The following is a 25,267-nucleotide window of genomic DNA, read 5'->3' on the forward strand; positions in this document are numbered from 1 at the left end:
CTGAGACCTCTTCGATCGAGATGTGTGTTCAAGGCATGCAGTTAGGATTACACTACATCCTTCAAGGCATCAAACCACAGACCTTTCAGGAGTTAGCCACTTACGCCCATGACATAGAGTTAAGTATCACCCATCATGGGAAGAAAGAACCGATCGCTGACTACAAGAACAACAAAGTTTTTGGGCCAAAGATGGATAAGGCTGCATGGAAACCCACCAAGAAAGCAATGACGGTCAACACAGCTCCAGTCAAATCTCTACACGAGGTAAGGCGATTTAAACCGAAGCATTTCGTGATCAAGAGATGCGTAGACGCACTTTGAAGGAGCTTGAGGAGAAGACTTATCCATTCCTTGACTCTGATATGGTTGCCATGTTAAAATACTTGCTTGACAAAAAGGTGATTGACCTACCTGAGTGTAGACAACCGGAAAAGATAAATCGTACTGACAGTCCAAGGTACTGTAAATTCCACCTTTTCATCAGTCATTCGATGTAAAAGTGCTTCGTGTTGAAAGATCTCATCATGAAGCTAACTTAGAAAAGAATCATCAAGCTAGATCTTGATGATGTGGTAAAGTTAAACTATACCATCGTCACTTCTGGCTCTTTCGACTCAAAATCTTCACCTCAACCACTAGGGCATGCTCCAAAACCATGTTAGTCCAGTCAAGTGAAGTTGAAGGATGAACTCATGTCACTCTAAAGAAACTACAGAAGAAGCATACGTTTCATCCACAAGTTTACCAATCGGAAAAGAGGCAAAGCAGCTCTCGTCAACCTCCAAAGCTACATGAAAGTGTTAAGGATGATGAAATTGCGACATAAAGATTGTTCGTTGTCATCACGATGCATGATTTCTTCCCCGAAGACTTCTTCAATCACTCAGTCAAGACTCATTGCTAAGAAGATTGCAAGGAATGCCTCTCTAAGATCGTTTGACAAATTCACAAAGCTCCTCGTTCACACGAGCCTAAAAGGTGACACCAAAGCTCCTTATCCGCATGAGCATAAAAGACGACCACCAAAGCTCATCGTTCACACGAGCATAAAAGGCGACCACCAAAGCTCCTCGTTCGCACGAGCCTAAAAGGCGACACCAAAGCTCCTCGTCCGCAGGAGCCTAAAAGGCAACACCAAAGCTCCTCGTCCGCACGAGCATAAAAGGCGACCACCAAAGCTTCTCGTTTGCACGTGCCTAAAAGGTGACAACCAAATGCTCCTTGCCTGCGAGAGTTAAAACTGCAAACGACACCAAATGCTCATAGCTCGCCAGAGCATAAACTGCGTATGGTAGAAAAAAATATATGTATTTGAACTACGTTATGACTTGATCTTTTCTTTAGAAGGGTACGTAGGCAGCTCAAACATTCAACTTCGAGTTCAGTCACATCAAAACAAAGAATAAAGCTTTTTATTAAAGGTTTGATTAATGAAGGTCAATGTTATTACAATTTCTTTGTACAAAAACAAAAAAAAAAAAAAAACCAAAAAAAAAAAAACAACAAAAATTTTATATAATATATTTTTATATTATATATGTTGAAATGTCCACTTAAAAGCTGCATTGATAAGCAAAACAATCTCAGTTAAATTCTACAGTAGGCCCAAGTTCATCTTTTGCCAAGCTCACCAAACGCCACAGGCCAGCCCAGTGCCATTATCATCTCTAGCTCGCTCGATGCAGCCGGATTCCACTAGCCTAAATCCAGGCCCATCTCTTAAAGTCTCTACCCAAACCTAACTTCTCCATCTCCATTCTTGAACTTTTTCCACCCTCTCATTTTCCAGCTCAGCCTTGCCGTGTCTTTCTACCCTCACATCTTCTAGAGAAATCAAAGAAAAGAAAAGCCAGCCAGTTTCGCAGAGAGAAACCCAAAAAAAAAAAAAAAACCGAATCGCGAACCCAAAAAAATGGGCAAGGATTCTAGCAATGACTATGTATCATCGATGGAGCAGGCGTTCACGCTCTTCGACATTGACAACGACGATAAGATTATTCCGTCTGAGCTGGGGATCCTAATGCGATCGCTCGGTGACAACCTAACCCAAGCCCAACTCAAATCCATAGTCATCGAGGAGAAGTTCACCGCCTCATTCGACTTCCATTGCTTCCTCGAACTCATGGCAACAAACAAGTCTTTGTGAGCAGTGACCTGAAGAAGCACCAGCAAGCTCTTGATATGCGTCATTGTTGCATTCCTTCAATGGCATTGCTTCGACCATTTCTTTCTTAACTTGAAGATTTGCTGGCTTCCTAGCAATTAAAAACATGTGCAATGGATCAGAGCGGATAAAACCCAAATTCTTCTCTAGTGGCATCACAAATTACAGAAGTGGGATTCTGGCATCAACTCCACAACAGCGCTACCATAAATGACAATGTAAAATTCGCACGGAGACCAACAACAGTGGAAACAAACCTTCACCGAGTTCAAATCACCCAACGTTGTCAGGAACGAGGCTCTTGAGTTCATTATCTCTGACCCTGACTACATGGAATACAAAGAGCTCGAGATTGAGATGCTCAATGACAAACGTTTGGAACTTCTAGTGGCACCATCCCAGCTTGCTCTTCTTTCTACCACTGCTGCCAAGTCCATTCTCCATCACTGCCCACCTCTGGAGCCTCTATGTCTGCCTCCAGACCTCCTACATGCACCACGACCTCCACCCAAACTGGTCTCTGCTCCACTCCCAGCTCCAAGCTTGACCCCGTACCCTCCATTGCTGAAGCACCGTTGCCACATTATCGATGCCTTCAATTTCTCTGCAATTCTAAGGGCTTCATCACAATGGTGCCACTACCGTTGTCAGCTTCAGAGCCTTATTTTCCTTTTGCACTTGAGCAGCTTGGACATGTTGCGACGGTTCAGAGAAGTTGGAGCAGTGCGGTGGTGCTAGGGTCTAGCGTCATGTCTTGGGAAGGAATATCCAATGAACATCATAAGTTGCAGGGCGTTGATGACGGCGAAGGTGTAACGACGACGGTGCTTTTCTTTGTTGATGCCACTGCTAGTATTGTGATTCTCTGGCTTTGTGCGACACTGCATCCCCAAATCCACATCCTCCAAGTGATACGGAGCGTACATGGTGCTGATGGCGATTTCAAGGGTCGCTAGCGGTGTTAGTGTTCACGAGGGCCTCCTCCTGCAGTTTTCTTGTCTTTCTTCATCTCCGCCTTCTATCGTCGCTAGATCTTCGATAGTCTTTTGTTTAAAATCCTCAGCTCCGAAGGTTGGTGTCTTGGGCTTGGGTTCGAAGGTTGGTGTGCTTCTGTTGCTCTTCTACTGCCTTTGAATGTGATTAACCGACGCTTTGCATCCCTCTTTTTGCCTCACTGTTGTGTCATGGGACTTGGATTGCATCCCTCTCCTTCTCGACGTTATGCATTACCTCGAGCTCGTCACTCTGCGGCGCCGTCTTCTCTGCCATCCTCAAACAACTACAGCCTAGCCTTTCGTTGCTCCAATTTCTGTGCATCATTCCTCCTTTACAAGACCTTTTCTTCTGCCCATCAGTGTCAGCAGCACGTTCAGCCACTCCTTCTCACCCAAGCTGCCGTGGCACTCCTCCTCGCTTAAGCTGCCATGCCCTCTGCAAGCTTCTCCTTTCCCATTGCAGGTGGCTGCCTTTCATCCCATGCAGCACACATACATATATAAATCATAAAAAAAAAAACTATTGGTGCGATGACTATGCAAATAATGGTCTCTAGAGAAACAAATGAAAATGGTCTGCATGCAGAGAATGCAGTACAACGAGGAAGCCCACTGAGGAACAGCCATGCCATCTTAAAGCCATTCACAATTGCATGCTACTATTGGAAAGTCAAAAAGAAAAAAAAAAGGGATGGTGGCGACAAAATCATTGAATGATAGAAACAAAAAATGGGAAGGATGGTGCTTTAGGCACCATCTAAAAAAAAAAGAGAAAAAAAAAAGGTTATGGGATGGTGCACGGCATCATTTTGAAAATATAATTAGGAAAAAAATAGAAGTACCACATCTTAGTGAAATATATGCTCTAAGGTATTTAGCATAATACACTGAATGAAATAAAGCATCTTTATTGATATCTTCGAGAAATTACAAATATATACAACCAAAAAAAAAAAAAAGAAAAAAAAAAGAGGGAGCCTTCATAAAGGTTGCTCACGTGACGCCACAATACTTGGCAAACTCCAGGAAGAAGAGGCACTAGAGGTTGATTATTTGGAGCCTCAACTTGGTCGAAATCTATATGACGAAGGCAGAAAATGCCTCTGGAGTACAGCCACAAACCTTTGATGGTCACTTTGAATCCGACCTTCTGAGTCTTGCAGCTGATCAAGCTTCCTCTTCATGCTCGTTGAATAATTATTGGCAAGCATGTGCAAATTCTATTCTCGCGCTTGAGCTGCATGATCTCTTGTCTAAGATTTGCCATCTCGGCCGTCAATGATTCAACTTGGCAAGTTCGAGCAAGTAGGCGTTGGCCCATATTGGACACAGAGCTTGCACACTGAACACTGAGAGCCAGGGAGTTTTGGACAACCAACTCATCGGACCGTCTTGAAAGCAGCCTATTATCTCTAGGAGTAAGGAGGTTCATAGCTACTATCTTCACCATTATTGTATCCCTCACCACAGAGTCTTCAACTGTAATAGGGCCATTAAAAGTTAAGAAGGACGGGCGCCATATATTACCCTGACGCGGCGCACCTGTATCACTCCTGAGACTTAAATCTAAGCAAACGTTAGACGGGTAGGCCATTTTCAAAAATGGTAAGAGAAAAGGGTTGGATGGAGTAAAATCTCAGAAATACACCAGAGACAATTTTCATGAACAGGCAATCTTCAAAGTGTGCGTGTTGGATGTGATCGATACCTCTATAAAATGAGAGGCAACACAGCCACCAATTCAAATAAATCGAAGAGACACCACTCTTCGAATTTCAAAAGTCAGATTTTCCTGCATAAAGTTCGTCAACACTTTTCAGATGCGACCTCAACTTGTCGAATTGCACGTACAACTTTGTCAAAGATCTCTGGCAGAGTTGAAAACGCGTGAAGTTCACTATTATAACTACCACACTTTTTCCGACAAACGTGGGTGACAAGGCCACATCTGTACCACTAGCTGCTATTGGGAAATCCCTATATATGTTGACCTTCATCTTCCATGGCAAGACACACATCCAAAATGCCTGACTCTTTTTTCTTGCCAAGAATGTGTTTGCAACCAAACCCCTTAACATACTCAGTTTTCTTCTTCCTTGAAAAATACCTTTTCAACCAAGTCACACCAGAGCAAAAGTATCTCATATCATCAGGGTCAAAAGCAAGAGTATCTCATAGCATGCTTTATCCTTGTCATTTTCTTTGTTCTTGTTCTTCCCTACAGGACGTGGAGAAAGAGAGCAATCAGGAGGCACTTGGAATCAACCTTCCGATTTGGAACCAACTGCCTGGAACCCAATCCCTGATTGCTGACCTAGCACTGCTCTCAAGTACTCATCTTCAACTGTTGATGCACTTCCAAAGAAGATACCAGATGCCTAGAAAACAGATGAGGCAAGTGAAAATGATGCATCGAAGCATGTGGAGACAAGCGCATCAAATACATGTGCTGATTCATCCACTACTTCTTCAAAAGAAAACGTATCTCATATCATGCTTTTTCCCTGTCTTTTCCTTTGCCCTTGCTCTTCCCTGCAAGACAAGGAGAAAGAAAGCAATCAGTCGGAACTTGAAATCAAAGTTCTGATTTGGAACTGATTGCCCAGAACCTTAACCTGGTTGCTTCCCTAGAATTGCTCTTGAGTGCTCGTCTTTACACTAAAGCTGCCACGCATGGATGAGTCACTGAGAGGTGATGCTCTGAATGACCATTTAAAGGCAAAAGGTTGCGCACCACTTTTGCTATGCAAAAGAAACAAGCAGAGAAGAATGCAGCACGATGAGCTGGAACAAATCACTGTAGCACGACGCCCTTCCCTGCATAATTGCATAATCCAGACAAAGGAGTCTAAGTCAAATCCAAGCTTGGCATCATTGCTCTAATCCAAGAGCTCGAGAAGCTTCAACAGCCTTTCGCTGGTACCGTCGCCAAAGAGCAAAGCCTCGCCGTACAAAGTCGTCGAATCACCCTTGCTTCTTCAAAAGAAAAAGTATCTCATATCATGCTTTTTCCCTGTCCTTTTCTTTGTCTTTGTTTTTACCTGCATGATAATGAGAAGGAGAGCAATCAGTCAGCACTTGGAATCAAGCTTCCAGTTAGGATCCAACTGCCTGGAACCCCTTCCCTGATTGCTTACCTAGCATCGCTCTCGAGTACTCATCCACATCTGCCTAGAGAACAGATAAGACGAGTAATAATGAAACATCAAGCTTACGGATAACCAACAAACATAACAACCGACGTGCTGATTCATCCTCAACAAAGCCAAATCTTACTTGTGTAAGTCTAGCAGAAGAAACCCCCCAACCTAGTTCAAGACTAAGCCTGTGGAAAGTCAACAATTGGAGGAAACTAGAAAATCCTTCTACCCAGTTCAAGATCAAAGTTGTGGAAAGTTAACAAGTGCAACAAAATACGTGCCGATTCATCCACTACCAAAGCCAAAGATTTACCACGTGAAGCTCCTTGTGGTCCAATTTCATTCAAGATCAAGCCTCGACGGCCCTTGAAGAAACTTCAAACAAAATTCAACAACAAGCCTCAATGGCACTTGAAGAAAACTCCAGCCCAATTCAAGATCAAGCCTTGACGGCCCTTGAAGAAATTTGCAGCCCTTTCAAGATCAAGTGACGGCCTTTGAATCGGCATTTATATTGAGGAACTTCAAAATGCATCTTTTACACATGACAAGCACATGTATGCGACGTGCCTTAAAGTGTGGGCATTTGTAGACATCGAAATTTCGATAAAATAAATGTTAACCAATAATTAAAATTTCAACTCTCATGTGTTACATAAATTTTACACGTAGCGTGTGTCTCAACGAAAAATCGAAATAAATCAGAAAAGTAGTCAAATAGAACATGTGTCAACACCTAGTAGAAATGATTTATTTCATCTAATTATTTAAATCCAAAAATCAAGTTTTGGAATTTTATAAATAGAAAGCCAAGGCATTCATTTTCATTCACCAATTCACATCACACCAAAACCTTGAAGCTTTGAAACTCTAAAGCTCTCAAGCCAAATCCCGAAGGATCAAGAAAGGGCTCTTCGTTCTTCGTCAAATCCTCTTTCAAGATCAAGCCCCGACGACCCTTGAAGAAAGTGTTCATCGTTCATCCTAAGATCAAGCCCCAACGACCATTTGGATTAACAACATCAATAAATCCATGCATCCATTCTTCAAGACCAAACCTAAAAACCCTTGAAGATCTGTTCATCCCCGTTCTTCAAGATCAAGCTCAAAAGCCCCTTAAAGATCTGTTCATCATCATTTTTCAAGATCAAGCCTAAAAACCCTTGAAGATCTGTTCATCCTCAACCTTCAAGATCAAGCCCCGAAGGCCCTTGAAGAAACTTCCATCGACTTTCAAGATTAAGCCCCAAAGGCTCTTAAAGAAACTTCCAACCGTTCATCCAAGATCAAGCCTCGACGACCATTGGATTAACAAAACATCCACAAATCTACATCTTACGAAGATCGAATCAGAGGATCAAACTATAAAGAGATTGTAACCCTAAAATCATTAATAAAAAATATTATTTTGTACACTTGTTCTTGTCTTGTTTCATTGCAGGAAAATACGTGTTCATAGATGCATGCGCCAAGTTTATTGGCAGTGTTGGGAAAGTTGTTATCCGCTTAGACTCCTTTGCGAAACATTCTGCTTACTCGAGGAGGTTCTCCCTGATTTCTACAATGCATAAGACTTTGATCCTGGTAGCTAAGTGTATGCACATTAATCAAGATCTGTCTAGTGTGCTAAGGAGGCCAAAGTGGCGTTGGTGGCTCAGCTTCACTCGGTTGCTGAAAAGATCGAGAAGCTCGAATTTGAACTTACCATTTTGAAGGGGTTTGATGTCTCTGCCCCCACTTCTTCGCAGCTGGAGATCGCTCTTGAGGAGGTCACCCATTTGAATGCCAGGCTTAATACGACTCAGGTGATGTTGGAAGTTGCAGAGAAAGAAGTCAGTCGTGTTTCTTCGGTGGTCCAGGACATTAAGCGTGTCAATTTAGAGCTATGATCTGCTTGCTTTGCCAAGGACGATGAGCTTATCTTCATGCATACCGAAGTGTCTCGTCTCAAGGAGGTTGCCAGTAAGCTTGAGTCCAAGGAAATGGATCTACAAGGTGTGCTGTTTGTTAGCGAGAACCTGAAAAAGGAACTGGATAAGCTGCAGGGTTCTTACACTAGGCTTGTTGAGGAGAATGTGCAGTTGAAGAATGAGAAAGTTGGTCACGAAGTGGTGCTTGCTTCTTGTCAGGCCGGTTTCTACAAGCTTGGCTATGTAGATCATCTTTAGGGTAAGCTGTCGGATTATGAGGTTTTCGATAAGGACTTCGAGATTTTTTCCATTTCTCCAATTAATATGCTTGATTTCTCATTTAAGGCTGCCTTTAGTGGAGCAGTTGAGGGCCAGGTAGTCCAGGCAGGGACTTTTGAGGATGAGCTGATGGAAGCTTTGGCTGCTGGAATGGCACGGCTGCTGAATGCGTGGAAGTCGAGGAACCAGTGGTTACGCAAACTGCTAAGGAGTAGTCTTTTTCTTAAACTTAGAAGTTTTCTTCTTTTCCTTTTTGTTCTGCTTTATTTAAACTTTGCTGGCCTTCGAGCTGGTTTATCAATTTGCTAGAAATTTAATAAACAACTTTCCTTGTTTTTGCTTTATCCTCCTATTTCGCCATGTCTTTTGTGAAACTTTATCGTAAGACAGACGATTGGGTGAGCTACTTCAACGAAGCAGTTGATCTTAGGTCATCATTTAGGTTTTAGTTTTGGCTTCTGGGCTTCGGGAGCCTTGCCTGCTTGAGGCATGTTGCAAAACTTTGCTGTAGGATGGGCAATTGAGTTGGCTACTTCGATGGAGCAGTTGACCTATGCGGTCACTTTAGGCTTCAGTTTTGGCTTTGGGGCTTCTAGAGCTTTACCTGCAAAAGGAAGAAATGTGAGATTTCCAACTTATAGAGCCAACGACCGAACTCGTTGTCTTCACAAGAGGCAGGCGAGTTCGGGTAGCTATTATGGTTGTTAATCTCAGCTTTGGGTAGCTTCGTGAGCTTTAGCCCTCCTGGGGCGTATTGCAAAATTTTTAACTTATAGAGCCGTCGGCCAGACTTATGCTTCTCGTAGGAAGCAGAGGAGGTCAGCGTAGCTGCTATAGTTGTGACATTCGACTTTAGTGGCTTTTTGAGCTTGGGCCCTCCATGGGCATGTTACGAGATTTTTAACTTATAGAGCTATCGGCCAGACTCTTGCTTCTCGTAGGAAGTAGAGAAGGTTCACGTAGCTGCTATAGTCATGGCACTCAACTTTAATGGCTTCTTAAGCTTGGGCTTTCCAGGGGCATGTTGCGAGATTTTCAACTTATAGAGCCGTCGGTCGGACTCGTGCTTCTCGTAGAAAGCAGGAGGTTCGGGTAGCTGTTATAGTCATGTCACTCGACTTTAATGGCTTATTGAGCTTGGGCCCTCCCGAGGCATGTTGCGAGATTTTTAACTTATAGAGCTGTTAGCCGGACTCGTGCTTCTCGTATGAAGCAGAGGAGGTTCGCGTAGCTGCTATAGTCGTGACACTCGACTTTGTCCTAGCAAAACTTAAACCATAGACCGTTAGCCGGAAGTGGTCATTGTAAATAAGCAGGCAAGTCCGTGTAGTCATAGCAGGTGTAAGTTTCGGCATATGGGTTACCTTGGGCTTTTAGCAGTTGGGTTATCGACCATGTGTCTTACTTACAGAAGTAGACGACCCTCGTAACCACTTCAGGCGTCATCCCTGGCTCTTGGAGGTGTTTTTTTTACATGAGGTGGAGGCGAAGTTGCTCCTTAGAGGCCATATCCTTCCGAGTCATAACTTTGATCACGCAAGTTGTTTAATTAGTATTGCAACACTTTAAAACCAAGCCGCTTCATGAAGATTTGCATGTCAAGGAAGAACCATCTTCTCACACGAATTCTTTCATAGGTAGGGGTCTTGCACTTAACGTCCATTCTGGTTAGAGACTCGGGATCCTACGGAATTGAATCTTCTGTTGGCTAAGTTTATTCTAGGGGAAAGATTATCGTGGCCAATTCTAGGAGTTATCCGGCGTAGATAGTATTTGCATTCAGGGGAAACTGAGCAGTCGTACCACCCATCCACGTCTGGATGTTCCAGATTAGTTTACCTTCTCACGCTGAAGAGCTTACCCAAATGGGTGTTGGGGAATAAGTTTACCTTCTCGCGTTAGAGAGCTAACCATGATGGGTGTCGGGGAATTAGTTTACCCTCTCGCGCTTGAGAGCTTACCCTGATAGGCGTCGGGGGATTAGTTTACCCTCTCGTGCTAGAGAGCTTATGCCATGTTTGTGAGGTAGCGGGCGTCTTCTGCTTGTCACAGGGTTGGTCAATCTGTTTATGCATTTGGCCTAGTGGCAGGTGTCATTGGTCCTACCAAGTCGATCGCCCATTACAAGAATGGCCAAGGGCTTATCTACGGGTGGAGTTCGTTGACAGCTAATGAGGGCACGAACTTGAAGCATTGGTAGCTGTCGTACCTTTGTACATACCCCTTGGCGTCTTGATATATGGTTGGCCAGTAATAGCCAGGGTTGACAGCTTTTTACGCCAGAGAGTGGCCTCCAGAGTAGGTTCCATAGACGCATTCGTGGATTGAGCTAAGAATTTTTAGGTTGTCAGGAGGTGATAAGTAGTGGGGATGCGGTCCTAAAAAAGATCTTCGAATGAGGATGCCGTTCCATATGTAGAAGCGCGTTGCCTTCACCTGGAGCTTTCTGGACTTCATTCTATTTGTAGGGAGCGTTCCATTGACTATGTAGTCGATGATGAGATCTTGCAAACTCGAGATTGTGCTGATCTGCGCCACCTCAATTGCTGATTCCTCATCTATGCTTGGCTTTTCCAAGTACTTAACTGGGATGAAGTGTATGAGATGATGGTCTAGCGCAGAGCTTAAGCTTGCTAATGTGTCTGCGTGGGCATTTTCTGCTCGTGGAACCTGAGTGAGTGCGTACGCTTGGAATGTTGTTAGCTACTTTTGTACCTTCTCGAGGTATCGAGCCATCTTTGGATGCTTTGCGGCATACTCTTCTGAGGTTTGGTGGGAATTTGAATAGATCGCGAGCTTCTTCACCGCCAGGTCTTTTGCTAATCGGAGACTTACTAGTAGGGCTTCATACTCCGTTTCATTGTTTGATGCTTTGAAGCTTAGAGTGATCACCTGCTCGAGCATCGAACCATCTAGGGTAATAAGAACTAGGCCTGCCCCTGATCCTTGATGGTTGAATGATCCATCAACTTGCAAATGCCAAAAATCTCCATCAGGTGGGGCTGGTATGGTTATGGTATGCTTGGTTGCCTCAAACACACTTTCGGGTTGCTGCATTTGTCGGAATGTCTGCCATTATTCGCACTTTTAACATCGTGCATTTAAATGGTGTTGAATATTGCGTCATGACGATGATTACGTATATCTGAAGGTACGGTATGAGCTTTCGGGTTGTAATACTCTAAGATATGATTCGGGAATCTTCGGCCGAAGTATCGAGCGTAATAAAGGAAAGCGTTCCTATACGACTCAATTGAATCATATAAGAAGGAATAATCACATTAGGGGTTTAACATAATATATCCATACCCTAGTAATGTGATTGAGAGTATTGTTTTAGAGAAGGATTAAATTACATTGTAATTCCAACTGAATAGGTTCTCCGAATAAACTTCTACATTAGCTTGGGTAGCTATGACATATGGTTAGATGTCACTTATAGCTTGTGAGTTCTTCTAGATGATTAAATGTAGTCGTCAAAGAAGAAAGGTGAATTAAAATGAAGTTTTAATTCACTAAGTGATTGAATTAAATATAATCAATTGGATTGATGCCAATCACATCACTGCCTTGCTAATTAGAACCTAAAAGATTGTTCACCAATACACTATTGTAGTGAGTAACTAATGGATGATGGAAATAATTAATTGGATTAATTAAGTGTTGTGATTAATTTAGAAAGTCTAAAGAAATCATAAAAGCGATAAAGATCGTTTTGGGCTTAAAGAAACGTTCGGGGTTTAATTGGGCCCATTGGGCTTTTATTCAAGCATTGGATGACTTGAAATAAATGAAAGCCCAAAGCCCGAACAACACAAAGAGGGCCGGCCATTTTAGGTGTGGAAAGGGTGAGATATTTAGTCAAGTTGTTAGCTAGGTTTCTTATGTCTATATAAGGAACTTTATAGTGATATTGTTCATTAGGGTTTTTGTGTGGTTAAAAACAACAAAGAGGCAAAAGAATATCTCTCCAATAACTACACAAAGGCCGGCCACCTTGGGGTGATTTTACTAACATATCTTTCACCCTTTGGTTATTCCTTCATCCTTCTCACTACTCTAGTGGGTGAGGATCTTTAGAGGTTTCCTATTTTGGAAACTTGAAGAGAACCTAGGAGCACTCATTCTATCAAAGTGGAGGAGGCAAGGAGGGAAGCTAGGCTCAAGGAGTTCAAGGAACAAAGGGCTTGGAGGTGGTCCATCCTTGGTCTCAAGTCTAGATCAAGAGGTATAAGACTAAACCTTCACTTTGTTCTTTTCTCTAAAATTTTATTTGATGCATTATATATAAACCTATGAACCTTGAAGGGGATTTGCATGACTATAGCTTTGTTAATATGTTATAAATGCTTCCGCTGCTTTCGTATATTAAATTTGATTTGTATATGCATGATAGTCATTTAGAAATCCCATCCATGAATTTTATAGATTTCCCTTCATATTTCTGCTTATGCGATACATCCAAGGAGCACCAAGATGTATCATACCGTTCGACACTTCTATTATTGGCTGGGTATGAACAGAGAAATTGCAGAGTATGTTAGTCGTTGTGCAATTTGCCAGCAGGTTAAGGCAGAAAGGAAAAAACCATTTGGATTGCTACAACCACTCCAGAGACCTTAGTGGAAAGGGGAAGATATTACAATAGATTTCGTGTACAAATTACCTTGTATGCGAAATGGTTACGATGGTATTTGGGTGATAGTTGATCGGCTTACCAAGTCAACGCATTTCATACCCATTCGCGAGAATTACTCGTTAAGTCGGTTGGCTGAACAATTCATCTCTGAAGTGGTTAGGTACCACGAAGTCCCAGTTAGTATCATTTCTGATCGGGATCCCCGATTTACTTCGAAGTTCTGGGTAGTGTTTTAGGAAGTTTTGGGATCGAGATTACTCTACAGCACCGCCTATCATCCTCAAACTGATGGACATTTAGAGAGAACTATTCAGACTTTAGAAGATATGTTGAGATCGTCAGTTCTACAGTTTAGAGACGCTTGGCACAAGCGCTTACTGTTGATAGAGTTCTCGTACAATAACAGCTTCCATTCTAGTATTGGTATGGCACCATTTGAAGCGTTGTATAGGAAACCATGTTGTACTCCACTTGGTTGGTCCAAGGTCGGTGAACGAGTTTTGGTGGGCCCTAAGATCGTGGATGAGACGACACAGAACATTCAGGTAATAAAGGCTAACCTAAAAATAACCCAGGATCGGCAGAAGAGTATCGTAGACAGACATTCTACCGACAAAGTTTATAAGGTTTGTGATTATGTATTCTTGAAGTTATCACCGTGGAAAGGTGTTGTGCGATTCGGAAAGAAAATGAAGCTCAGCCCTAAGTACATCGAACCGTACCAAATAGTTAAATAAGTTGGTGAAATTGCTTATCGACTTGCCTTGCCACCAGAGTTGGCCAGAGTACACAATGTGCTTCACGTATCGATGTTGCAGAGATACGTCTCTAATCCGTCACATGTGATCCATCCTCAGCCACTGGAGATCAATCCAGATTTGACCTGTGATGAAGTTCCAGTGACTATCCTTGATTGGAAGGATAAGGTTCTTAGGAACAAGACCGTGAGGATGGTGAAAGTTTTGCGGAGGAACCACTCGGTCGAGGAAGCTACTTGGGAGAAAGAAGAGCATATGCAAGATATGTATCCACATCTGTTTTATGGCTTTGATTTGTAGTCGATGTTGAAATTTCGATGACAAAATTTTTATAAGGGGGTAGATTGTGACGACCAGTCCCTGATTTTCCTATATAATTTCTCCCCGAGTATGTATTTTGACGATTATGCCCTTATGGGCAAGTGACGTGGACGTATTTGTATCGCTTTTATTCCATTTCTCCCTATCGTATCTAAATTGTGCACATTGTTGCAAGTGTACGATTATTTTTAACAATGTGAAAACACTATTTCAGATAGATTTTTGTACCCTTTTTCTATACAAATCTAAAACCCTATCCTTAAATTTTACCTAGCCCATCCCGTGTATCCTCCTCCATTATTCACTCTCTCACTAATCACATCTCCCCCTCTTTTCTATCACCTAATTAGAAAAGAGAAAAATGAACTCTCTTTCTTTCTCTCTCTCTCTCCCGTATGCTCTCTCTCTGCACAACCTTTAAACGAGCTTCAAAGCTCGCGGATCGAACCCAAAAACCACACCATTGTACTCCTCTCATCTTCACGATCACAACCATGTTCTTGAAACGTGGTTTCGACGAGTTTTGACTCGTTAACTCGTGAGGTTCGAACTCAGGCACACTGAGTTCAACGTGTTTTCGAACGAGTTAGGACGTTTTGAAAGTTGGGAAAGCTTATACACGACATTATAAAGGTCCTAGGCTTGTTTTGGAAGAAGATTGACGTGAAACGACCAAGTTTCGAAGAGTTCACTTTTGGCCGGAACTTTTGAGGCTTTTTCTGGCGACCTCCGTCCACTTTTTGGACTCTAAACATGTATAACGCGATTCTATTCTTTTCTAGCTTCAAATCCATATAAAGTACGTCGAAAATGGTTGAGAAATGAAGGAGAATAGTGAATTTGAAATTTTTCCAAAAATCTAGGGAAAATCGAGTTGCAGACGGCGACGACAGCAAGGCTCACCGAAGAAGGAGACGGAATATTCTGTCATAGTTGACGAAATATTCCTGACGGTGTCAGCTAATGCCGTTAACTTCTGTTAGCTTTTAAAGGAATATTCCGTGGAATATTCCTGACGGACGTCAGGCAATGGCCTATGCGTGAAGCGCGTCTGGCCGTGCCCTTGACGATGCGTGGGGGCGCATGAGCCATCCAAATATATATTTTTTAATTTGGGGATGTTCGTGGCGTCGAGTAGGCCACGATGGTATATTTAAACCCTAGGTTTGAGGAAACTATGAGGGTTTTATTTAGGTTTCCGTATATGTGCTTTAATTAATTCTATTTTAGTTATATCACGTATAGGGGGGACGTATCCTGAGGACGTTCGAGGCCAAGCTAGGCTCAGGGTTTACAACCCAACGACGTACTTGTGAGTGGGCAGTTTGTTTTCATACTTATACATATTTATAGTTTCCACAAATGCGTATTTATTTCACTTTTGTGCTTATTTTGCCAAGTATTGTTCTTGTGATATTAATTGCGATAAATGTTGCTATATTATTGGGATATTATTGTCAAGGCATTCATACATATTTGTACATGCTCATCTTGGTGCACCTCGGTGTTAGTACTCGTCTTAGGGCCAAGGCCAATCCTTCACTTGTATGTTCACAACGCACCATTCGCTCGCCTTGGATCCAAGTTAGGTGCCAGTACTGTGGGGTAGATTGCATTAGGCAATCCGACTTGTATGTGATATGCTTCTGCACCAGTCTTCACGTGATCGTAGTACTAAAGCATATTGATTACACCCAGTCCTGTTCGTGTCAAAAATTATCCATTCGAACTCGTGTGTCAGTTTAGATGGATGAGCACTTAGCTATACTCGTTTATCACTTGATTATATTATTGTGGCATTTGATACATCATGACTTGGCATACTTCTGGTTATAATACTGTTGTTTTATTGTTTACATACTTATGTAGTATGTTTTAAGGAAACTATACTTGTTTTATGGCAAGGGGTTAGTATATTCAAAAATAAAGGATTTCATATAAGCATTGTTTTGCTGACCCACTCAACTTTGTTTTTTGCCCCTCTAGGACCTAAATAACTGTACTCTTTTTGGCTATCAAGGAATTTCGGCAGTTCTGACATTCTCTTCTGTTTAGACGTACGAACTTATCACTGTTGTGTAATAAGTGTACTTAGTTACTTTGACTACTCTTCTGTAGTCTCATTGTCTATTACGCTCCGAATAATTGTAGTGGGTTCTTCCCACGACTGCGCACGCTTTCATTGTTTAGTATAATCTAGTTCTAATTAGTTTTAATTTCATTCACTTTCTGCATCACTTACCCTTATGGTTATGTCACCTCACAGTGATGGCCAGCATGCTTCGACCTTTCCAGGTCAGGGTGTGTCATTTATAGTTGTTTATGTTAATGAGATTTTAAATAAAAACTCATAATTTGTGGGATTAAAAATATTAAATATAAAATTATATTATTGTGTGTATGTGTGTATATATGGGTACATTCATCAAAATTAACAAAAAAAATTATTTTACCAGAACATAAGTACATTATTCAAAACCATTGGAAAAAAAAGAAAGGAAAAGAAAAGATATTAGGCTTAATAACATTAATAAATTTCTTTAATAAAACTTGACATGGATACATTCTCAAATCAAAGAAAAAGAATGTACCCCTATAAGTTTAAAAAGGGATTATAAAAAAATTGAATAGTTTTTATATAAAAAAAAATGATACATTTTACATATAACAAATTAGTATATTTAAGGATGGGTACATTTTAAGATTAAAAATGTGAAAAAAGTACGTGAATGGTTACATATAAGATTAAAAAATGTTTTATAATGGGTACAAACTTATTCTAATTTTTTATTTATTTTCGAAATGTTTTGGATTAAAAATTGGGAACTTTAACGAAAAGCACCCAATACTGTTCACTTTAACGAAAAACCACATTTTACACTAAAAAGTCAATCCTGATACTATTCACTTTACCCTTTATTTTGTCTTTATCATTAAAACTCAAAGTTTTCAAGCCCTTTTCATTAGTTTTCCTTTAAAAATTAGTTAGGAGTTTAATAAAGGTGTGAGTATTAAAATCCTAAATCAATTATTAATTTTTATTTTAAAAAATTATGTAACTAACATGTAAATTCATTATTACATTAATGCTATGAACTTGGATCAAAATCTGAAAAACTAATAAGGTTTCAATCAATAAACATTAGTAACTAGAGATCGAATATTAATTTTTCCTTATTTTAAACTACTTTAATTTACGATGTGTTGGATATGAACAAGTCATCAAACTCATTTGAAGCAATTCTGTCACACAGCACCTCGATGGAAGCGGAGAGGAAAGCCTCTCCAATCAAAGTGCCAGCCATTTTTCTCTTGGTTTTCTCTTGGTTGCTAAGTTTGCTAATAGCTCAATGTAGAATGAAAGGCTTTTGGGATTGTAAATATTGATGCACCCCCCAATTTGCAATGAACTTCTGATTGCTCAGTTGACCAAGAATGAACTTGTGATCCAGAACCCGATCTTTCTGTGTGGAACCTGCGGCCCACAACATCATTGTCGTTGATTCAAAGTAGTAGCAAATCGTGCGGCCAATAATGTTTTTAACTTATTTCACAAAAAAAAACGAGGGCCTCTCTTTTCTAGAAATGTGGCACTTTGTATCACGTGACAATTGATACTAATTAAATGACACTAATCAATATCTTTTTTATTAACATTTCATTAACTATTGATAAATACGAAGCTTCTCTCTCCTCTTTGTTTACGGGAAAATCACGTGACAATCTCACATCTTCTTTTAAAACTGTAATTATATATGCCAACAAAATCCTCTCCGGATTATTTTGGTGAGAATCTTTAGAATCTATGAATTTTATTTGTTCATCGTACATCATGTAGTTAGTTTTTATCAAATATTATTTTTGTTTAATTTTAAATAAAAATGTTTAAAATAATTTATGACTACACGATGTAGATGAACAAACACAATTCATGAATTCTCTAAATCCTCACAAAGAGGATCTAGATTCATTATATATGCACGTAAAGAACCTGTGATTAGGGGTGGGCAAACGGTTCCTGGACCTGCGGGTCGGGGCGGATCCTTGCTGTTCTGGGCGGGTCTAAAAATTATAAATACAAAACGGGGCGGGGCGGCCCGGTTCTTGGTAAATAATGGGTAAAAATTGGAGAAAACGAGCCCCCGGCCTGGACCGTTCATTGCCTACTTGATTAAATCTTTACCATATAATCTCTATCATCCTCTCTCTCTTACTCTCAAACTCACCCAATTCACTTAACTATCCCCTCATCCTCTCTCTCTCTATCCCGACTTCGAGTTTCCTCCCTCGATCTCTCCTCCTTGAATCTCATTTCCTCTCTCGTCTCAAACCTCAATCTCGAGCCCAGGCTCCCATCTCCATACATCGACTCTCCACGCTTTCTCTTTCTCTCTCCCACCCGTAGTGACTGTTTCGACATCACAGCAGCCTGCCACCATCACCATCGTAGCATCCTCTCCTGACTCTCCATCGTGGCATCCCTAGGTAATTTATGAATTAGGGTTTCTGATTTAGAAATTTAGGGTTTTTTAATAAGCTTTTTGATTGATTTAGGAATTATGTGGGTTTCTGATTTAGGAATTTTGTGGGTTTCTGATTTTGTTTTGATTCATCAACTGATGTAATTTGTAATGGCGAGGGTGGAGGTCTTGGATCCGTGAGGAAGACGATGTCTTTGGTTCGATTTGTGCATCAGGGTCAGCGAGAAATGCTTGAAGACGAAGTCTGTGGTTCAACCCATAAGGAAAACGACATCTCTGGTTCTCATAGGGATTCAATTTTATTATATTTTTTGATGAATTCGAAATTGTATTTGAAGATTTTGTATAGGAGGTGCTTGATGGAAGTGGCAGGGATCTCCGGGGTTGTGAAATTTAGGTTAGGGTTTTGCCCACCAAAAGGGTCACAAATAGGTTGTAGGTATTGGATTTGGCGATGGTGGATATTGGGGATCTGAATATTGAAAATTAGAAAGAAGAAAAAAATTGTACTCGTTGGACCCGTGGGAACCGGCCCGTTTTATACGGGCTGGGTTAAGTTCGGTTCTCAGTTTTAAAATAGTAAAATCCATCTCGACCCGTGCCTATCCCTACTTGTGATTGGTCACTTAACATAAAAAGAAGCTTTGCAACTGGCCTGTAATAAGTCTTTGGTCGAATCTCTTGCAATCAACCTTTGAATAGTCATCTGCTTTCACTTTAAAGGTCGTTTGGGGACAACTTTTGAAACTTTCTATGTGCTCACAAGAGGATGTCGTCCATCGACACATAACTTGTACAGTGCACATGGATAACAACTGTTTTTTATTTTATTTTGTATCAAGAGACAAATTTAGCATTTCTAGTGGAGTCCTTAAATAGGAACAACCACATTATAAAATGAGTATAAATAAATACAGAGACAAAATGAATATTTAATGGATCGGAAAGTGAATCCCTAAAATATAGAAATTGTATAAAGACAAAACCTTGAGTAGAAAACGTAACTCATAACCTTGAATTTGTTGTTTTTACTTGATTGTTGCTTTTAATGTTCTGATCAACACATTGAATTTATCACTTAATACTTCGATCTAGTGGTATTCCTCTTCACTTGTAAGTGAGAGGTCTTAGGTTCAATTCTCGCCGAATGCGAATTCAAACCATATTATTGCTAGCTCATTGTGAGGCTAAATCAACCCCCTCCCTCTTAGTGTAAATACTATCCTATGCTAAAAAAAAATGTTAGATTTAAAATTTGTTAAATAAGCACTTTTTTCTACTGTCATTGATAACACTTTTTTTAATAAGCATTTTATTTTATTTTTGTTTTACCAAACATGTTTGATGTTTCAAATTTTAACTTTTTAAAAAAGCTGGAGTTAAAATTGTATTTGATAAATGAAAAAAAAAAGTGATTATTTTTTTGTCAAAATCATGGGTCCAAACAACACAATGTTATACTATTGATCTAAACCTAATTAATGGAAGTTCTCGAGGTTTGAGCTAAACGACACAATGTTATATTATTGATCTGCTCTTAAAAAAATGAACAAACTGAATACTTGCTAGAGAAAGAAATATAGAGATGGTCCTCGCCGGATCCTCTTTGTGAGGGTCCCAGAAATCCCCCAATCACATTCGTTCATCGTACATCATGAGGTCAGTTTTTGTCAAGTACTGTTTATATTCAATTTTAAATAAAAAAAATTTACAATGATTTTTTACCGCACAATATACGATGAACGAATGTGATTGAAGGATCTGGCTAGAATCCAGCTGGAAAGAAATAAGAAACTTAGAAATTGTAATTAACACGAAAACGTACTGTGGCTAGTCCTAATGAAAGGCTACACTTGGAGCCTGAGAGCTTAATGTTGTACTGCAACATACATTCCTCTCCAGCGGTGCCAAGGGCTCCATTATTCATCGTGATGTGAAGAGCACAAACATTTTATTGGATGAGAAAATGGTGGCCAAGGTATTGGATTTCGGGTTGTCAAAAATGGGCATGGCCAGCACGTCCAAAACGCACATCAGCACGGTGGTGAAAGGTAGTTTCGGGTATTTAGACCCGGAATACTACAAACGTCAACAGTTGACTGGGAAATCTGATGTATACTCATTTGTTTAGTAGTTCTGTGGGAGGTATTGTGTGCGAGGCCAGCTTTGATGCAAAAGGTGGAGGCTACGCAAATCAACCTCACTGAGTTGGCGAACAGTTGTCATGGAGACGGGACATTTGATCAAATCATTGACCCGAATGTGAAGGGTAAGATTGAAGTCGAGTGCTTGAACAAGTTCGTTGACATTGCTATAAGTTGCTTACATGATAAAGGAATCGAACGACCGTCGATGAATGATGTTGTGAGGGGGCTTGAATTGGCATTGCAGCTTCATCAAAAGGGCATTGGAAGTAAGGGCGACAATGGGTTTGCCTATGGCAATGACAACGGTGATGACGAATATTCCGAACAATGTATATTTGTGACAATTTTCTCTGAGATCAACGATACGGATGGAAAATGATGAGCAACATTTTACAAAATGCAAGCAATATTCTAGAAACGATATCTCAAAGGATATAATGTAATGTTGTATACTGTTCGGTAACACTCCAGATTCAACATCAACAACAATGGAACTGAGGAGATCCTCAAAATAAATAAATAAAATAAAATAACATTTTAGTAAATCACATATAAAGTTTTACCAAAAAATAAAAAAAAAAAAGAATTAACATATAAAATAGATTACTAGAATAGGCGCATTTTAGTAAATCATATTGATTTTCAACCTGATTCATGTAAATTAGTACATAGCTTATAGTTCAGTACTATTCTTACTACCATCCCTAAAAATTTGAGTATACAGTTTCTACATGAATATGATTCTGATTCCACCCCATTCCAGCTCCTTCTCAATTCAGTTCCTCTCATTTTGATGACAGATTTATTTAGCCATGAATTCCAAGTTATTGGGGAAATCTGAATGAAAATTTCCTCCCTATTATACCCTCACGTATTTCTAAATTCCAAAATTTTCCTTCCCTTAACCCAACACCAAATTTTGTTCTCTCAGCAAAAAAAAAACCTAAGTTTTTCTCACAAAGTTAAAAAAAATTACCAAAAAAGAATTAACAATATAAAATAGATTATTAGGATAGATGCATTTTAGTAATCACATTGATTTTCATTCCAATTCATGTGAATTGGTAAACAACTTGTGATTCGGTACTATTCCAACTCCGATCCCTAAAAGTTTTAGTATATAATTTTCTACATAAATCTGATTTTGATTTCACCCCATTCCAAACTCTCCTCAATTCAATTCCTCTCATCTTGATTACGGAATAGTAAACGAGCCAGTAGGGCCAATTCAAACAATGGCGTTGGATATTAGTGAAATTTTGTTTGTTTTGTTCTCTATCAAATCAAGCTTATGGTTGAAGTTATATTAGAATGCATTCACATCATTTTTTATGAGTGAGTGGTTAAGATTTAACTAAAATTATTTGCTTAAATCTCAACCGTTCTTTATTGTCTTTTGATGCTTAAGAGAGCATAGCTCATATTAGGTTTATGTATTGGGTTCAAATCTCTCATCAAACACAAATTTTCATTTATAATGAAAATCTGTAGAACCCAAACATTTTGGGCCGGGTAGAGTCTGGCTGGCCTGGCCCATTTGTCTTCTGGTTTTTTATCTTTTATTTACGGTTCTGCCATCCAACTTTCTTTGTCCCCAATACCAAAATTTTGACCCTCAGCAGTCAGCACTAATTCCAGTAAACCTCACTAGGGTTTCTCACTGAAGATTTAACCCAAATACCCCATAAGTCAAATCCTAATTCCCCAACTCCAATGGCGGATGACCGCGAGGAGCTCAGCGATTACACATCGGAGGACGAGGGCACCGAGGATTACAAGAAAGGAGGCTACCACGCCGTCTCTGTTGGGGATTCCTTCAAGAATGGCTGCTATGTGGTGCAGAGCAAGCTCGGGTGGGGCCACTTCTCCACCGTCTGGCTTGCTTGGGATACGAGCAGCTCGGTATGTTTCTGGCTTTGTTGTCAAGAATGCTACTTGTTTGGTTGCTGAGAAACTGAGGGAAAATGAAGGAGTAGTGGAACTAAATGTTGTGTTCTGTATGCTTAATTGGGAAATTAGGGTTTAGGCAACGAAAGGAGAGGCACAATTTTTTGATGAATCCAATTAGTTAATAGCAAAACGATTCGGCTATTCAGAGAACGAAAAGAAAATGTTGAATGTTATTCAATAGTAGAACAAAAAAATCTTAGGGAATGGCTCAATTCCTCAAATTTATATTGGTTGGCTTATACAAATAGTGAGTAGAGTTAGGCGTAATCGAGTAAGGATCTCGGTTTCTGAGTAAATTTATTGCATTGGTTATTCTTTAGTAATTTGGACTAGTTGCTTATTATAGTTACTTTACCTTAATTGTTTTGATAGCATAGCATTAGAAGTGGAGATTCTCTGTCTTGTGTGCGTGTGCCAATTTTTCATTCACGTAAATGAGGAACTTATCTATTCGAACCTTTAACAACATGAGAAATTCATTGTTTGTAGCGTTATGTAGCTTTGAAGATTCAAAAGAGTTCTCATTATTACACTGAAGCTGCAATGGACGAAATAAAGATTCTCAAACAGATTGCCGAGGGAGACCCTGGCGATAAGAAGTGTGTTGTGAAGCTTTTGGATCACTTCAAGCATTCAGGGCCAAATGGACACCATGTATGTTTGGTTTTTGAGTACCTGGGGGATAACCTCCTGACCCTTATTAAGTATAACGATTACCGAGGGGCTCCGCTGCACATGGTCAAAGAAATTTGTTTCCATATATTAGTGGGTTTGGATTACTTGCATAGTCAACTCTCTTTAATACACACTGATTTGAAGCCAGAGAATGTCTTGCTTTTGTCAATGATTGATCCATCTAAAGATCCTAGGAAATCAGGTGCTGCTCTCATCCTTCCGACCAGCAAAGATAAAACTGTGTCCGTCTCTGGGGCTTCTAAAGACATTAACAAGTTAAACGGAGATCTTACAAAAAACCAGAAGAAGAAGATCCGGAAAAAGGCTAAGAAGGCAACTCAGGGTGGTGCCGGGAGGGAAGACAATGAGGCAGATTCCGCAATAGTTGGCTCTGAAGATTCTATTAGTGAAGTAAAATCAAATGGGGATTCTGTTCAAGAACAAGTGAAGGATTCTGGAGTTAGTAATGAATCAATAAAGCGTGAAGATAAGGAAGAAACTCAAGAAGCAAAAGCAAGCCGTTCCGCAAGGAAGAAGTTATTCGTAGAAGCTGACCTTAAATGCAAATTGGTTGATTTTGGAAATGCTTGTTGGACATATAAGCAGTTTACAAGTGATATTCAGACAAGGCAGTACAGATGCCCAGAAGTTATTCTTGGAGCAAAATACTCAACTCCAGCAGATTTATGGTCCTTTGCTTGTGTTTGTTTTGAGCTAGCAACTGGTGACGTTCTTTTTGATCCGCACAGTGGTGACAGTTATGATAAGGATGAGGTACGTGCAGATTCGTGATTTCTTCTTTGGAAGTTTATGATGAATTTGATAAACTAGGTGTCTGATATATTGACTTTTAAATCTCGTTGTGAAGGATCACCTGGCACTGATGATGGAACTTCTTGGAACAATTCCCCGTAAGGTAATACCATGATACTTTGCTCACTGAAAGAAATGTGAGTTATATGTAATTGTACTTTTTGACAATAAATCGGGTTAAATAAGGGTATTCATGGATTTATCTTTTCCAGACAGCATTAGGTGGTAAATATTCCCAGGATTTCTTTAACCGATATGGGGATTTGAAGCATATTCGACGATTGCGTTTCTGGCCGCTTAATAAGGTGCTAACGGAGAAGTACGCATTCAGCGAGCAAGATGCAAATGAGATGGCAGACTTCCTTGTTCCCATACTTGATTTTGTCCCCGAAAAGAGGCCAACTGCTGCACAATGCCTCAGTCATCCATGGATTAGTGCAGGGCCTCGACTCCTTGAGCCTTCCGTGGCTGGCGTGCTGCCTCGGGCCTCCAATGGGAGTATTTCTGAGGAGACGGAGAAGGATGAGAGGAAAGCAATGGAGGTGGGAATGGGGAATTTAGCCATTGATGAATCTTCAAAACCTGTTAAAGAATCCCAAACTGCACTAAATTCATCACAACACGCATGAAGTGCCGGTTCAGGTTTTTTTCGATTCCATGTTTTATGCAATTTGTTTTGTACTAGTATAGAGCTGTGTTTTTCTCTTCCTCATTTTTTTCCATTTTGCCCGAAGCGTTGAGCTTTGTAGGTTTTCCACATTCATTTGATAATCCATTTCGTGTTACGTTGACCTGAGCGGCACTTCTGGGTGTACATTCTTAGCTTCTTACTTCCGAAAGGGTAAAATGAGGTTTATCGTTCTTTTGGGTGTACATTCTTAGTTTCTTACTTCCGAAAGGCTCAGGCACTTGTACAATCCAGCATCCAGGTCGGCCAAAATATTACAGGGCCACAAACACTAATCACCTTTACTTGTTGCATGCTATATATAA

General features: G+C 40.3%; 2 protein-coding genes across 2 annotated transcripts; both read left to right on the plus strand.

Annotated features, from left to right (window-relative positions):
- Positions 1-13,938: 13,938 nt before the first annotated feature.
- Positions 13,939-21,215, plus strand: LOC126590251 (receptor-like protein kinase FERONIA). The gene is made up of 3 exons (XM_050255752.1): positions 13,939-14,153; positions 20,592-20,740; positions 20,824-21,215. The coding sequence occupies exons 1-3, from the start codon at positions 13,939-13,941 to the stop codon at positions 21,213-21,215; spliced, it is 756 nt and encodes a 251-aa protein (XP_050111709.1).
- Positions 21,216-22,432: 1,217 nt separating this feature from the next.
- Positions 22,433-25,135, plus strand: LOC126589730 (uncharacterized). Its single transcript, XM_050255113.1, has 4 exons — positions 22,433-22,738; positions 23,276-24,235; positions 24,330-24,377; positions 24,487-25,135. Exons 1-4 carry the CDS (start codon positions 22,550-22,552, stop codon positions 24,901-24,903), a joined length of 1,614 nt encoding a protein of 537 aa, XP_050111070.1. The 5' UTR covers positions 22,433-22,549; the 3' UTR covers positions 24,904-25,135.
- Positions 25,136-25,267: the final 132 nt, after the last annotated feature.

This window comes from Malus sylvestris, chromosome 11 (assembly GCF_916048215.2).
Source record: "Malus sylvestris chromosome 11, drMalSylv7.2, whole genome shotgun sequence".
Lineage (NCBI taxonomy): Eukaryota > Viridiplantae > Streptophyta > Magnoliopsida > Rosales > Rosaceae > Malus > Malus sylvestris.